We start from the raw sequence: 17,360 nt of genomic DNA, 5'->3' as shown, positions 1-17,360 counted from the left end.
GGGGACAGAGCTGACTTGCTCAAGGAACGGAAGTTCCAGGATGAAGCCAGGGGAAGAGGGCCTGGACCCCCGCTAGTCAGGAGCAAGTGCTTGGGCACAGATGGGGATGCTCCAGCTTCTGGGGCTTGGCACAGCCATACCACCTGTGAGATGGTCCTCCCTTTGGCAAGGACTGATAAGGTAAGACGGAATTTCAGAAACTGTCTTCCATTTCTAAAGCCCTTGCAGTTTCCAAGGGCTTCCACAGGTTCTAGTGTAAACAGAACACAGTCCCAGTTGTAAGATCAGGAATTGAGGCTCTGAGAGGTCACAGAATTGCCCAAGGTCATGTGTGGCAGTACAGAGACAGGAGATCCTTTCTTCACACTGCCATTTCCTGGCTACAAAGCCCTTGACTTTTTTTTTTTTTTTTTTTAAGATTCAGTTTCCACATCTATATAATGGGGCTGATAATAGCTTCGTGATACACCTGTTACGAATCTAAATGAGTTGTTCACTCACTCAGTCAGCCAGTCAACAAGCTTACCGAGCAGGGTTTTCCACAAGCCAACATGCTGAGGACACAGCCTACCCTCAGTACTGAACACCAGGTGGTCACACAGCCCTGTCAAGTTCATTTTCTGTCTTCCGTTCTATGTTTGGTCTCTTTCCCCAGACGTCCTAAATCCTCTTCCTTCTGAAGCTTGGAAAGAGGAGAATCTCCTTCCCCTGCCCAGGCAGCCCTTACTCCCCTCCTCCCTAGTATCTGATGATAGTGCCCTCCCATCAGTCACTGGCCACAATGGACAACAGAGCCATGGGAACAGCAGAGCCCATATTCAGAGTAGGTGGTATTTGGAGTCAACCTCATTTTCCAAAGTTACATGGGCCGAGAGCTCCAGTTGTGTCATGTGTCTATCAACCATCTATCCCACCTCCCTGGGGAGCCCCTTCCCACAATTCCCCACAGTTTTCTATCCCATTGTGTAGATAAGGAGATAAAGATTCAGGGAAGTTAAGTAAATAGCCCAAGGTCTTCTGACCCTAAGGTCATGTCCATTCAATGACCATAAACTGCCTCTGAAAATAAGTCAGTGACCCCAACATTAGAATATGACAGATTGTGTTCTCCAAAAAGAGCCTCAGCAGTATTTCTAGTCCTACATGCTCTTGCAGAACCTTACCACTTCCCTACCAGAAGGTAGAGTCTATTTCCCTCCCCTTGAACTTAGGCAGAACTCTGTGCCTGTCTCGACCAAAGAAAAGCAGCAGAGGTGAATTTAGGTCATAGAAAGCAATGTGGCTTCCGCCTCTCTCTCTCTCTCTGTATCTCTCTGTCTCTCTTTCTCTCTCCTTCCCCCTTCTTTGGAAATGAGCCCTTGAAATCCAGCCACCAGGTTGTCAGAAAGCTAGGACACATGGAGAAGCTAGGTACATGTGTTCCAGCTAACAGTCTCAGCTGAGGTCTCAGACTAAAGTCAGGAGGAACCACCAGACGTGTGAGTAAATGAGCCTTCCAATGGTTCCAGCCAAGGCTCCAGACCTCATGGAGTAGAGGCACCTCCCTACCCGTTGTGTTCCAAATTCCTTATGACAGCATCCATGATCAGAAAAACTCATTGTTGGTGCTGCTGAATTTTAGGATGGTTTCCTATGCAGCTTTAAAGAAATGAATTTGAAAAAAAAACAAAAAACAAAAGACGAAAATTCAGCCCCACATAGTCAAGAGGATCCACCACTACATCTCCTGGTAAAGGTGACAATGTTTCTGTCCCTCTTTGCTGAGCCCACACATACATCTCCTGCTGAGCTGCAAGCTAGGGCTCTCTGAGCATACCTGACTCAAAAGGAGAGTGGGAACAAGGACTGGTTTGGGTTTTAATGCCATAAGGAACACCTGCTCTTGGAGTTCAAGGGGAGCCCATATTCACTTCAAGTTAAAGCTAGCCTAAAACCTGGCTTCCCTAGATACAGTCTCAACTGGGAAGTCACATGCCTAACCTTCCATGCTCAGAAGAATATGGAATTGGATCATGTCCAGAAACAACAGAGAGAGAAGACATGACTTGTGGGGTTTGGAACAAATGCCTGATACTTCTCTAAGGAAAGGGGTCTGAGCTCACCTCTGTCTTGCACTCAGGGTCCTTGACCTGCCGCCCGGGCATCAGCCTCATGGCTGAAGACAAGCTGCCACTCCATGAAGACACTTTGCTGTGGTGTCCCACAGTCGAGCGACTGGTCAGCGACTTCTTCTCAGATGCTAGGAACAGGGAAGTAAAAACTGTCAGAGGTGAAGTTGAGAGGAGAGCACACACGATTTCTACAACTGGCTTGGCTTTCAAAGAGCCAGCCAGGGGCACAAGTCCAGTGAACCAACTCCAATAAGGAAAACAGCCCAGGCTACAAGCATACACTGCCATCTCCTGACTAAGACATAGAGGGCGGGTCACCAGACCCAGCTTAGACTCCTAGCTCTACTGACTCAAAGTGAGACGCTGGACAAATTAGCTAAATTGGGGATAATAGCATCTAACCTCGTTCTGGTGTTATGAAAAGTAAGTAAGATTATGTGTTTAAAACACAGGTCATCAAATATAGAGAATTTTCAATATGTTATTGTTGGCCAAAAAGAGAGCCATTTGTAAGCACTGAGGTCTATCTGACCACTTTATTCCCTATATGTGTATGGAGATAGATGTCCCATCTTATTAAACTTTTCCCTGAAATGGAATCTGACATTTTGACTTCAAATTACACATGTATACACATAGGCATGTGCATACATACATATTTTCCAGGGCTAGTTTGGAAAGCCAATGAAATAACAGTTCTATATCACCAGACAATGTGGGATGATACACATGGAAATAACTAACTCTTGAATCACTGTGAATTTTGTAATACTGGAAGACTTAAAACAAGTACATGAGCCATAGTTCAGGAGCAATGACCACTTTAAAAACAAAATTCCAGGTGGGTGGACTGGCTGGCTCAGTCGGTAGAGTGTATGACTCTTGATCTCAGGGTTGTAAGTTTGAGCCCATGTTGGGTGTAGAGATTCCTTAAAAATAAAATCTTAAAAAATTAAAACAACATTCCCATGGCTGCATTAATATGAAGGGGGCAATGTTGAGTCACCAAAAGAATTCAAGGATCATTACTATCTTAGGGATGAAAACTTTCACTTGGAACATGAAGAACCTGGGCTCCAGGTCACTGTACGACTTGGTGCAAGGTTTCAAAGCTGGTAGGTGAATATCAGGGCAGGACCTAGAACCCTAAACTCTAGACTAGAACTAGAGTTCTGACATGGCATCCACTCTCTCTAAGAGATTACTAGAATCTGCTTGCATCTCTGGCTTTCCTTTCACCTAAGCGTTCATTCTTTGTGTGCAAAGATTTACAAGGTTTCAGTGACGTAAATCCCACCCACCAAAGGGATGAGAGAGAAAATCTGGTTGGAAAAGGCTCTGGGCCCTGAGTGGAACTTTGGGTAAGTCTGCATCTATGAGACCCAACAGTTCTGTTCCCTGGAGCCAAGTGGACAGAGACCTAAATAATGCTGCCAGGCCTTGAGCATCGTCTCCTCCCAGAGTGGGGTAATCTCTTCAATCTTCACTTCACTCTCTCCAGGTTTCACAGAGAGATCAATCTTGAAAGTGTCCTCCAGCTCCTGCCGCCTCTGTGCCATGAGCTGCTGCCAGAGGGTCCGCACCGTCTTTTGGATGTTGTGCTGGACTAACAGAGAGAGCATATCACACAGTCAGGATGGCCTTGGTGCCTCTCCCAGCAAGGGCCAGGAGATGGTGTATCATGGCTGCTTTTATTGAATCTTTCTTGAACATCACTCAAGCTTTGCAAGCTCCAGCCAGAAAACAGTCAATATGTAGACAATGCTACCAACTTCCATGTGAGCTGGCCTTTCCCCGACCCCTAACTGCCCACCACCAAGTCCTGCCTGCCTCAGATGTTCAGAGCTGGGAAATATTACTGATGGACACAAGAAGTCTCTTTCTCCTACCCCCCAAATTCATTAGATACCAAACAGAAAAAATACCTGTGTAAGCTCTAGGTAACTAAATACCACCTCCAATAGCTCCTTCTAACCTACCTTTTATGTCGGCTCCTCAAAAGAAAGGACACCAATCCCAAAACTATGCTTAGGGACCCAGGACCCAAGCCAGTCCTCGTTCCTGACACTGAATCATGCTTCCCACCACCCAACAATCTCAGTGCCCTGGATTTGCCCAGATATGGACCAACCTATCATACCAGTTTTAACTGCTGTGCCCTATAATTATAGTACCCTAAATGCCTAAATACCGTTGGATCTTGGACCACCGAGTCACTCCTCTAGTACCAGCCTCTATAGTCTATTTTTCTCACGCTAGGAGGATGGACATTGTTCTGCCCACTTTACTAGCCAAACCCAAAATATGAATGTCCATGTTGTAATTTACACTGTGTCGGAGTACACTTTAAACTCACAAGAGTTTTGGTGGCTGGAGCAATATGGCGGAGGAGTAGGAGACCTGGATTTCGTCTGGTCTCAGGAATTCAGCTGAATAGGGATCAAACCATTCTGAACACCTACGAACTCAACAGGAGATCGAAGAGGAGAGTAGCAACAACTCTCTGAACAGAGAAGCGACCACTTACTGGAAGGTAGGACGTGCGGAGAAGTGAATCCGAGGCGATATTCGGGAGGATAGATGGCGGGGGAGGGGGCCACCGCCGGCCACTTCCGGCAAGTGATAGAGCCACAGAGCACAAAATTGGACCTTTTAGAAGTTGGCTCCGCTGAGGGAGGTCGCTGCAGTGGCTAAGCAGGGGGTGGAATCCTCCCGGGACAGAGTGGTCTCAGGACCCTCGGCGTCACAGAAAGACCAGGGGTGCCTGAGTGCAGCAGAGCTCCCAGGTATTGGAGCGGGGAAGCCGGCTGCAGAGACGGAGCCCAGGCGTAGGCTCTCAGCTCGGGGTTGCTATAAACTGTGATCCGCGGCCCAGTCGGGCCACTGCTCCCCCAGCAGGGACCCAACAAGCAGCAGAGCCGGGGAGACTCCCCTTCCTCCCCCAGGAGGAGCGGCGCGGGAGTGCACTGCAGGGATCTGTTGGGTTTAGAGACTCCACACGGGGTCGGGTGCCGGAGATAGCAACGCTCGGTCACAGGCCGGGTGAGCACGGAGTGCGGCCGGGGACCAGGGAGATGAGAGTGACTGCTTTTCTCTGGGGGCGCACTGAGGAGCGGGGCGCCGAGTTCTCAGTTCCTCCGGGTGGAGATTGGGAGGCCACCATGTTCGCCCTGGTCCTCCAAAGCTATACCGAGAGCTTGCAGGGAACAAAAGCTCCTGAGAGCAAACCCGAGCAGCTTGCTTAGCCTGGACGGACAAGGGCGAGGCAATTCAGTCTCCGGCAAAGACATTTGGAAACCATGGCAACAGGCCCCTCCCCCAGAAGATCAGTACGAACAGCCAGCAAGCCAAGACCAAGTTTACCAATCAAGGAGAACGGGAGAACTCCAGCGCTAGGGGAATACTGCACATAGAATTCATGGCTTTTTTTTTACCATGATTCATTAGTTCATCAAAGTTAATTTTTTTAACTGTTTTTTTTCCTAATTTTTCCTTTTCCCTTTTTCAACCAACATCTTATCAATCCCTTTTTTAAAAAAAAATTTTTTTTATTTTTCATTTTTAGAGTCATATTTTATCCCTTCATAGTAGTTACCCTTATTTTGGGCATATATATATAAGTTGTTCTCTCTTTAAAATTTTGAGATCCAGTTTCTTCTAACAGATCAAAATATACCCTAAATCACTAGTGTATGGCTTTGTCTAGTCTCCTGCCTGATCACATTCTCTCCCTTTTTTTTTTAAATCTTCCTCTTTCCTTTTTCAAACAACTTCTTATCTTATCAATTCCTTTTATAAAATCTTTTATAATTTTCATCTTTACAGTCATCTTCCATCCCTTCATTGTATCAACCCTTATTTTGTACATAGATAAGTCTTTCTTCCTTTAAAATTTTAGGAGGCACTTTTTTCTAACAGACCAAAATACACCCAAAATCTAGTGTGTGGCACTGATCTATGCACTAGCCTGATCATATTTGATCATATTCTGCTTTTTTTGTATTGTTCTGTTTTTGTTTTTACCTATTTTTCTCTTTTTTTTTTCCTCTTTCTTTTTTCTTTCTTTCCCTTTCTTTTCCCCTGGTTTCAGGTCTTTTCTGATTTGTACAGAGTATATTTGCTGGGAATGTTGTTAACCTGTTAGCATTTTGTTCTCTCATTCATCTGTTCTCCTCTGGACAAAATGACAAGACGAAAAAAATCACCTCAGCAGAAAGAACAAGAGGTACTACCGTCAGCCAGGGACCTACTCAATACGGACATTAGTACGATGTCAGACCTAGAGTTCAGAATCATGACTTTAAAGATACTAGCTGGGCTTGAAAAAAGTGTGGAAATTATTAGAGAAACCCTTTCTGGAGAAATAAAAGAACTAAAATCTAACCAAGTCGAAATCAAAAAGGCTATTGATGAGGTGCAAACAAAAATGGGGGCACTAACTGCTAGGATAAATGAGGCAGAAGAGAGAATCAGCGATATAGAAGACCATGATGGAAAATAAAGAGGCTGAGAAAAAGAGAGATAAACAACTACAGGATCACGAGGGCAGAATTCGAGAGATAAGCGATACGATAAGACGAAACAATATTAGAATAATTGGGATCCCAGAAGAAGAAGAAAGAGAGAGAGGGGCAGAAGGTATATTGGAGCAAATAATAGCAGAGTACTTACCTAATGTGGGGAAGGAAACAGGCATCAAAATCCAGGAGGCACAGAGAACCCCTCTCAAAATCAATAAAAATAGGTCAACACCCCGACATCTAATAGTAAAACTTACGAGTCTCAGAGACAAAGAGAAAATCCTGAAAGCAGCTCGGAAGAAGAGATATGAAACCTACAATGGTAGAAATATTAGATTGGCAACAGACCTATCCACAGAGACCCGGCAGGCCAGAAAGGACTGGCATGATATCTTCAGAGCACTAAAAGAGAAAAATATGCAGCCAAGAATACTATATCCAGCTAGGCTATCATTGAAAATAGAAGGAGAGATACAAAGCTTCCAGAACAAACAAAAACTAAAGGAATTTGCAAACACGAAACCAGCCCTCCAAGAAATATTGAAAGGGGTCCTCTAAGCAAAGAGAGAGCCTAAAAGCAGCATAGATCAGAAAGGAACACAGACAACATACAGTAACAGTCACCTTACAGGCAATACAATGGCACTAAATTCATACCTTTCAATAGTTACCCTGAATGTAAATGGGCTAAATGCCCCAATCAAAAGACACAGGTTATCAGATTGGATTAAAAAACAAGACCCATCAATATGCTGTCTGCAAGAGACTCATTTTAGACCCAAAGACACCCTCAGATTGAAAGTGAGGGGGTGGAAAACCATTTACCATGCTAATGGACACCAAAAGAAAGCTGGGGTGGCAATCCTTATATCAGACAAATTCGATTTTAAAACAAAGACTGTAATAAGAGATGAAGAAGGACACTATATCCTACTTCAAGGGTCTATCCAACAAGAAGATCTAACAATTGTAAATATCTATGCCCCTAACATGGGAGCAGCCAATTATATAAGGCACTTAATAACAAAAGCAAAGAAACACATTGACAACAATACAATAATAGTGGGGGACTTTAACACCCCCCTGACTGAAATGGACAGAGCATCTAAGCAAAAGATCAACAAGGAAATAAAGACTTTAAATGACACACTGGACCAAATGGACTTCACAGATATATTCAGAACATTCCATCCCAAAGCAACGGAATACGCATTCTTCTCTAGTGCCCATGGAACATTCTCCAGAATTGATCACATCCTAGGTCACAAATCAGGTCTCAACCGGTACCAAAAGATTGGAATCATTCCCTGCATATTTTCAGACCACAATGCTTTGAAACTAGAACTCAATCACAAGAGGAAAGTCGGAAAGAACTCAAATACATGAAGGCTAAAGAGCATCCTACTAAAGAATGAATGGGTCAACCAGGAAATTAAAGAAGAATTAAAAAAATTCATGGAAACCAATGAAAATGAAAACACAACTGTTCAAAATCCTTGGGATACAGCAAAGGCAGTCCTGAGAGGAAAGTATATAGTAATACAAGCCTTTCTCAAGAAACAAGAAAGGTCTCAAATACACAACCTAACCCTACACCTAAAGGAGCTGGAGAAAGAAGAGCAAACAAAGCCTAAACCCAGCAGGAGAAGAGAAATCATAAAGATCAGAGCAGAAATCAATGAAACAGAAACCAAAAGAACAGTAGAACAGATCCATGAAACTAGGAGCTGGTTCTTCGAAAGAATTAACAAGATTGACAAACCCCTGGCCAGACTTATCAAAAAGGAAAGAGAAATGACCCAAATCAACAAAATCACGAATGAAAGAGGAGAGATCACAACCAATACCAAAGAAATACAAACAATTATAAAAACATATTATGAACAACTCTATGCCAGCAAATGAGATAACCTGGAAGAAATGGGTGCATTCCTAGAGATGTATCAACTACCAAAATTGAACCAGGAAGAAAGAGAAAACCTGAACAGACCTATAATCACCAAGAAAATTGAAGCAGTCATCAAAAATCTCCCAACAAACAAAAGCCCAGGGCCAGATGGCTTCCCAGGGGAATTCTAGCAGACATTTAAAGAAGAAATAAAGAGGAATTAATACCTATTCTCCTGAAACTGTTCCAAAAAAGAGAAATGGAAGGAAAACATCCAAACTCATTTTATGAGGTCAACATTACCTTGATCCCAAAACCAGACAAAGACCCCAACAAAAAGGAGAATTACAGACCAATATCCTTGATGAACATGGATGCAAAAATTCTCACCAAAATACTAGCCGATAGGATCCAACAGTACATTAAAAGGATTATTCACCACGACCAAGTGGGATTTATCCCTGGGCTGCAAGGTTGGTTCAACATCCGCAAATCAATCAACGTGATACAATACGTTAACAAAAGAAAGAACAAGAATCATAGGATCCTCTCAATAGATGCAGAAAAAGGATTTGACAAAGTACAGCATCCTTTCTTGATCAAAACTCTTCAGAGTATAGGAATAGAGGGTACATACCTCAATATCATAAAAGCCATCTATGAAAAACCTACAGCGAATATCATTCTCAATAGGGAAAAGCTGAGAGCTTGTCCCCTAAGGTCAGCAACATGGCAGGGATGTCCACTATCACCACTGCTATGCAATTCAATAGTATTAGAAGTCCTAGCCACAGCAATAAGACAACAAAAAGAAATCAAAGGCATCCAAATTGGCAAAGAGGAAGTTAAACTCTCACTCTTTGCAGATGATATGATACTGTATGTGGAAAACCCTAAAGACTCCACCCCAAAACTCCTAGAACTCATACAGGAATTCAGTCAAGTAGCAGGATATAAAATCAATGCACAGAAATCAGTGGCATTCCTATACGCCAACAACAAGACAGAAGAGAGACAAATCAAGGAGTCGATCCCATTTACAACTGCACCCAAAACCATAAGATACCTAGGAATAAATTTAACCAAAGAGGCAAAGGATCTGTACTCAGAAAAGTATAAAATACTCATGAAAGAAATTGAAGAAGACACAAAGAAATGGAAAAACGTTCCATGCTCATAGATTGGAAGAACAAACATTGTGAAGATGTCAATGCTACCTAGAGCAATCTACACATTCAATGCAATCCCCATCAAAATACCATCCACTTTTTTCAAAGAAATGGAACAAATAATCCTAAAATTTGTATGGAACCAGAAGAGACCCCGAATAGCCAGAGGAATATTGAAAAAGAAAAGCAAAGCTGGCGTCATCACAATTCCGGACTTCCAGCTCTATTACAAAGCTGTCATCATCAAGACAGTATGGGACTGGCACAAAAACAGACATATAGATCAATGGAACAGAATAGAGAGCCCAGAAATGGACCCTCAGCTCTATGTCAACTTATCTTTGACAAAGCAGGAAAGAATGTCCAATGGAAAAAAGACAGTCTCTTCAACAAATGCTGTTGGGAAAATTGGACAGCCACCTGCAGAAGAATGAAACTGGACCATTTCCTTACACCACACACAAAAATAGACTCCAAATGGTTGAAAGACCTAAACGTGAGACAGGAGTCCATCAGAATTCTAAAGGAGAACACAGGTAGCAACCTCTTCGACCTCGGCCGCAGCAACTTCTTCCTAGAAACATCGCCAAAGGCAGGAGAAGCAAGGGCAAAAATGAACTATTGGGATTTCATCAAGACAAAAAGCTTTTGCACAGCAAGAGAAACAGTCCACAAAACCAAAAGACAACCGACAGAATGGGAGAAAATATTTGCAAATGACATATCAGATAAAGGGCTAGTATCCAAAATCTATAAAGAACTTATCAACCTCAACACCCAAGGAACAAATAATCCAATCAAGAAATGGGCAGAAGACATGAACAGACATTTTTCCAAAGAAGACATCCAAATGGCCAACAGACACATGAAAAAGTGCTCAACATCGCTCGGCATCAGGGAAATCCAAATCAAAACCTCAATGAGATATCACCTCACACCCGTCAGAATGGCAAAAATTAACAAGTCAGGAAACGACAGATGTTGACGGGGATGTGGAGAAAGGGGAACCCTCCTACACTGTTGGTGGGAATGCAAGCTGGTGCAACCACTCTGGAAAACAGTATGGAGGGTCCTCAAACAGTTGAAAATAGAGCTACCATACGATCCAGCAATTGCACTACTGGGTATTTACCACAAAGATACAAATGTAGGGATCCGAAGGGGTACGTGCACCCCAATGTTTATAGCAGCAATGTCCACAATAGCCAAACTGTGGAAAGAGCCAAGATGGCCGTCGACAGATAAATGGATAAAGAAGATGTGGTATATATATATACAATGGAATATTATGCAGCCATCAAAAGGAATGAGATCTTGCCATTTGCAATGACGTGGATGGAACTGGAGGGTGTGATGCTGAGTGAAATAAGTCAATCAGAGAAAGACATGTATCATATGACCTCACTGATATGAGGAATTCTTAATCTCAGGAAACAAACTGAGTGTTGCTGGAGTGGTGGGGGGTGGGAGGGATGGGGTGGCTGGGTGATAGACATTGGGTAGGGTATGTGCTACGGTGAGCGCTGTGAATTGTGGAAGACTGTTGAATCACAGATCTGTACTTCTGAAACAAATAATGCAACATATGTTAAGAAAAAAGAAAAAGAAGAAGATAGCAGGAGGGGAAGAATAAAGGGGAGTAAGTCCTCTGGAATTTTATAGTAAGTCCACCAAGCTCTTAGTCTGACCAAGTCGCACAGAGTTGAAGAATGCAACCCAGAAATTACCACGGCCTATCCACTCTCCCAAAAATAAACAACAAATATAATGTACCATCACTCAAACTTGGGAAGTCTTCCTCTCCTTTTTCTCTCCCTTCTTCATTTGGAGAAAGAAAGACTTGATGATACGGAGTCATTCTAGGCTTGGGTTCCAATCCAAATCCTTCCGGATAACTAGGAGACAAGAGATTTTTCACTATGAACTCCACAGTTTCTTTGGGATCTTTCCATTGTTCTTTATTACAGATAATCATCCTCCAAACTTAGTACATATCAGCTGGTAAAACTTGTCTATTTGAGTTAAAGCAAACACCTCATGACAACTTCCATGACAGATATTATAACAATAACAATAGGAAAAATAGGAAAAACTCCTTTTTTTAAATTCCAGTCTTATTAAATCTAATCCATACTCCCAGCAGGTCCCCTGAACCTTCTCTTGGTTTCCCAACCATCAGAACTGGTCATTTGTTTTTGTAGATTCCCAAAATATTGAACTCTGCCTTTGTTTGGCACTGATCTCATCCCACCTGGAAGGGGCCAGGCCAGCTTCATGGGCCCGTGACCTGTGCAGTTGCACAGGGTCCACTCAGAAATGTTCCATGCTTGGGTTCTGCTGTCACTGTCTTGAAATCTTAATAATTTTTGAACAAGGCCCCACATCTCCATTTTTCCTGCACATGATGTAGTTGGTTCTAAGTGGAGGCATAGTGGTTTACATACTGTGTTCCCCATGAACCATGTGTTCTAGGGCTCCTAATCATGTTAACATCCACGTGCCTTCTTCTCTGGGCCCCTTCAGCCAACCAAGCAGAACACTCAGTACACGTTTGTGGATTGAACCAAAAATGACAAACAAGGAAATGAAAATATACCATCATATGAGAATGTCCGTTCTTTTTTTTTTTAATTTTGTTTTATTATGTTAGTCATTCTTGAAATTTCAAGGATAAAGTCCTTTTGGATTTGGAGGCCATTTAGCTATACAGAGGGATCTGAGAAAGGTGGAAATCCAAGCATACACATAAGTTGGCATTCCTCTGTTCTTACCTATGCTTCCAATATACCGGGTAGGCTTACTTCTTCAAACATGAGCAAGAAAGCAGAACTTCCCAATTTAACCCACCAAAAATGGATTCTTTTATTTCAAACAAATAAAATGACAAAGGCCTCCTCTGGGCTAGAAGGGTTTTCCAGTGATTCCCAGAGAGTTTTAGGACAAATCAAGTTGAGTTTTATAACATTCAATAGTCAGTTTGACAGGATTTTTGGAATTTTTTTCAAGTAATAAAACATAATTTATACTGGGGTTAAACAACAACAGTAGCAACAACAAGAAGACAAGAGCAAAGTATAATACCACATAGCCTTCCTTTCTTCTATGCTCAACATGGCTCTATTAATAAGAGATAACATTTGTAAGGAGTATGATGCCAAGGCACTGGTGATATAGAATATTGACAGAGAAAAAGAGGAAAGTGCATATATACAGAGAAATCTAACATATTTTCAAAATCTGGGCTTTAAGAAAAGAATTTAAATAAACTTAATTCAGGGGGTGCCTGGGTGGCTTAGTTGGTTAAGCGTCTGACTCTTGGTTTCAGCTCAGGTCATGATCTCAGGGTTGTAGGATCAAGCCCTTTGTAGGCCTCCACACTCAGTGCAGAGTCGGCTTGTCTCTCTCCCTCTGCTCCTCCCCCACCGCCATGCTCTCTCTCTCTAACAAATTAATAAAATCTTTAAAAAAATAAACTTCAGTTTATTTTTATTAGTATTTCTTATGCAAGTGTGCTTATGGATATCATTTTATATTATAAATTGTGTGCATATAGAAAATTATGCCTGGCTTGCATGATACAATTTATTACATATTTTCCCAGTCTAAGATTGCATTTATCAAATTTTAATATTTCTGAAATTGGGCTGCATCATAAAATCAATGTATATATTTAGTGTTGGGAGTTTTCTGCCCCTAAAATGAAATCAATAAGATATCTTACAACCTGAGAATTGTGGAAATGGGGTAAGTTATTATTCCATGATGATCCTAGCGGCTCAGTTACATGAAAAGATTTGAGGACAATCTACTATACTGTCAAACACTGCACATAATTTGGACAACCAGATAAACAAACAAACAAACAAACTATATATATATATATATATATACACACACATATACACAAATGATACATATATTCGAATTGACCCCAATCAAGTGTCCCTCTGAAGCTTGCTTCTCTGCATGGACCACTAAAAGGCAAGGAAACAACAAGCAGGAAGCTCTTACCTTCTCTCACTGAGCAGCAAAAAGCAATGCATGAGACACAGGAGGAAGCTGACGTTGGAATTATAGGTAGCAAAGATAATGTCCCAGTGTTCTTGTAGGAAGCCCAAGATGCTGAGAAGACTGAGGCACTCGGAGAGGGATTGCTGAGGCTTGGACAGGCAGTAAAGAATGACTTTATTTAAACTGCTGTATAAAGCACTGATGATAGTATCCCTTTGAGAAGAGGCATTCTCGATGACCTGTGTTGTAAACACACACACAGACACATATGCTTGTGAACACTTTGCGAGTTTTACATACTGACCCAGTTAACTATGAAAATGACACAATCTTAGATTCTGTTCTGTATTTCAAAAAAGTGATGTGATCTAAAATTAAAGTAGGACTACTTTCCTCTACCTTTGAGCTTCTATTTAAGTGAATGATCACTAAAGTAAATTCAAACATCTGGATTTATCAAATGCTTGTGTGGAAAAGAATTTTTTTAAAAATTAAAATAAAAATTAAAAAAAGAATTTAAAAGTTTACCATTAGCGTATTATAAAAACAGAAGGGAAATTCCTGAAATGCTTGTTACATGGTTGTGGTTGACCCTCAGTGTATAAGAACATGCTATTAATAGTGTCTAATTTTTTAATACATTATTAACTATTAATAGTAGTTATGTGTAGAGTGTTTACAATATTCCAGTTATCCTATTAAGCATTTTTGCATCGATTTACATGAATTGCCGCATTTAAACATCATAACGGCATGAAGTGAGCACTAAGATTATCCCACTTAAGGGATAAGGAGCCTGAGGCTCAGAGAGGTTAAGTGGTTGGCAAAGGTCAAACCCACCCCAGACACTCGAGTCATGCTCTTAACCACCATGTCATCTAAAGTAGATGGGAGGCCAACAAATTTTAGTACATGAGAAACTTAGAGGGGGGAGGCAGAAGGTCCTGATTCGTAGCCTTAACACCAATGGGTCCATCCATCTATTTGGCTTCATTGCTTCACTGTAACTAACAGATTAAAAAAAAAAGTCCTGGAGATCTAATGCACAGCACAGTGATTATAGACAATAATACTGTCTTATAAACTTTAAAGGTGCTAAGAGAGTAGATCTTAATTGTTCCCATCACAAAAAAAATGATAATTATGTGACTTGATAGAGGTGTTAGCTAACACTATGATGGTTATCCTGTTACAATCTATAAATGTATCAACTGTGGTATACCTTAAACTCACGCAATGTTATATGTCAATTATATCTCAATAAAAATAAATTTAAATTTTTTTTAAAGAATCCATAGTCAAAGATTATGTGCAAAATGTTTCATTCTATCAGAAAGATCATGTTAGAGATTGCTCTCTTAGAATTGTATAGCTAATATGTTAATACCTATGAATTTAAGTTTTATTTAAATCTGCTGGAAATTGGGATTCATGTTTTTAATCATCATCCTCTCCTGCTCCTCAGATGGGTCACATCTGTCAACCTGAAGTTAAGATTTGTGAGAGTCAAAGGCAGCGAGGAGAGAAGGATGGAGGATACATGCAGAGCGGCGTCTGGCCTAGCGCCCCCCTGAAGGCACATCAGCCCCAGGGGGTACCCACTCTTTGATGTTAGCTCTGAGTGTTTGCTTTGACCACTGGGTGCCGCTACTGACTGAATGTTTGCATCCCCCCAAAACACATACGTTGAAACCCTAGCTTCTCACTGTGATGGCACTTGGAGGCAGGGTCTCTGGGAGCTAAGTAGGTCATGAGGTCGGAGCCCTCATGGTGGGATGAGTGTGTCCTTCTGGGAAGAGACAAGAGCTTGTTTCCCTCTCTCTCTGCACTGCCTGAGGATTCAGTGAGGAGGTGGCCATCTGCAAACCAGGAAGAGAGCCCTCCCTGGACACCAGATCTGTGGGCACATTGACCTTGGAGTCCCCAGCCTCTAGAACTGTGAGAATGTCTGTTTTTTAGCCACGCAGTCGATTGTGCTGTCATCATGACCTGAACTAAGATGGGAGCTCAGCGGCTACTCTCATTTCTCAACACAACTTGCCGAGAATCTGATTTTAATCCCCTCAGAGCCAACAAGCCATATTTCTCCTGTCTTGGGGTTATTCTTGAGGAAGCATCTGAATACGTTCTTTTCAGACTTGCCCGGAACTGTGCCTCAGCCAGACTATCACCCTAGGATAGCCCAGTCCTGGGGTCTGCGGCTGACTCCACAGACAGAAGTATTCTGGGGACACTGATGTCACCCTCTCTATGAAGAGGAAGGAGAGTGCCCTCCCCACCCCGGGTTCTGCTGCAGAAGGCATGCTGAGAACCACCGGCAGGAGTTACTGGAGGCAGAGTTCAGCTTTCCAGCAATCACAGACGCCCCACTGGTTGGGACCGCCTCACACCGGCATGAGCTCCTCACACAGGGAGGGTTCAAGGCAAGAACGAATGGCCACTTACCAGGAAAAGTCTCTACAAGATGAGGACAAAGTAAAGGGTTCCCCTCCAGAATTTTGAGATTGTGTGATTCTGTGTGTGTGTGTGTGTGTGTGTGTGTGTACACGTGTACGATAAAAAAGGTGCACACGTGTATACACACACTTACATCTGAAGGTGTGTCTGTAGGCGTGCATTTGCTTGTGTGGGTGTGTATGTGGATTGACCCGGGGAGAGGACAGCACATGCAGGAATAATCAGACTACGGAAAAATACTCATGAAAATTTCAGGAAGGCCTAAATGTGACCCATGGAGGTGCATATTAAGAATGAAATGAAATAGGCCTTTTGGAGATAAGGAGATTTTTGGCCCTTTGTTGATGAGGAGTAACAATAACTAAGATTAAACCAACAATCACAATGAAAACCCAAAGGGGGAGTGTAGAGTCTAGGAGGGGACAGAGCGCAGCTGCCAGCACAGGGGGGCGCTGCTCCCACTCACTGAGATGGATCTCAAGTAGCCTGAGCTAAGAGCCCTGAAGTGCGCTCAACACCCACCAGGTACTACCTGGGCCATACAGGTCCTCTTCCTTCCCGCCCCCCCCCCCCAGAATCTATTTCCAGGAAGGACAGTGGCTCCAACTGGACCAACTAGACAGCAGCCAGCCATGAATCAAACAGACACTTGGTGGGTCAGCAGGAGTTTTCTGCCCGTCCCCCCCGCCCCCCTGGCCAGCCCAGGGTTCTTACCACCACGATGTGGTCTGTGATGAAGAGAAGAATGTGTCTGGGGTCTGCCGAGAACATCCCACTGTACAGTTTCTCCACCAGCTTCTGGGTGAAGTGGGAGATGTTTGCAAGTGAAGGAGCAGCAGCTTCTGCATTTGGCTGAGGCTCTTTACTGCCTGGGGGTGAGTGAGAACACAGACCATGTCTGAGAAATCATCAGAGTCCAAATAGCCTTCTCTCCACAACAGTCCCCAAGCCCCTCACGGTAACCAACCACGACTTACCCACCTCCGTATACCCTGATGTAACCTTCTGCAGGCTCTGCTGCTGGAAAATGGGGTCTTATACACAGTAGGTGCACAATGAATACATGTTTTTCAAAGCAAACTGGTCTTGAACAATTTTGTCAGTGACATAAACTAAGTGGGGAGAAGGCACACCAGGGGCAGCATTTCTTCCAGGAGGCATTTGGAAGGGGGGTGGAGGAGAATTTAAGGCATAAGGTACTCGG

At 42.8% G+C, this 17,360-nt stretch overlaps 1 protein-coding gene across 2 annotated transcripts in view; it reads right to left on the bottom strand.

Annotated features, from left to right (window-relative positions):
- Positions 1-17,360, bottom strand: part of WDFY4 (WDFY family member 4) — a 296,192-nt gene that overhangs the window by 147,220 nt on the left and 131,612 nt on the right. For both annotated transcript variants that reach the window (XM_027595872.2, XM_027595873.2), the window contains exons 35-39: positions 16,871-17,025; positions 13,700-13,938; positions 11,462-11,583; positions 3,532-3,717; positions 2,103-2,239 (exon numbers count right to left, since the gene is read on the bottom strand). In XM_027595872.2, the coding sequence (XP_027451673.2) occupies positions 2,103-2,239; positions 3,532-3,717; positions 11,462-11,583; positions 13,700-13,938; positions 16,871-17,025 (839 nt within the window). The remainder of the gene's footprint in view (positions 1-2,102; positions 2,240-3,531; positions 3,718-11,461; positions 11,584-13,699; positions 13,939-16,870; positions 17,026-17,360) is intronic.

The sequence above is a fragment of the Zalophus californianus genome, chromosome 15 (genome assembly GCF_009762305.2).
Source record: "Zalophus californianus isolate mZalCal1 chromosome 15, mZalCal1.pri.v2, whole genome shotgun sequence".
In the NCBI taxonomy this organism is placed as follows: Eukaryota; Metazoa; Chordata; class Mammalia; order Carnivora; family Otariidae; genus Zalophus; species Zalophus californianus.
Note: the sequence above shows the minus strand (reverse complement) of the source record. Positions and strands in the feature narration are given on the sequence as shown.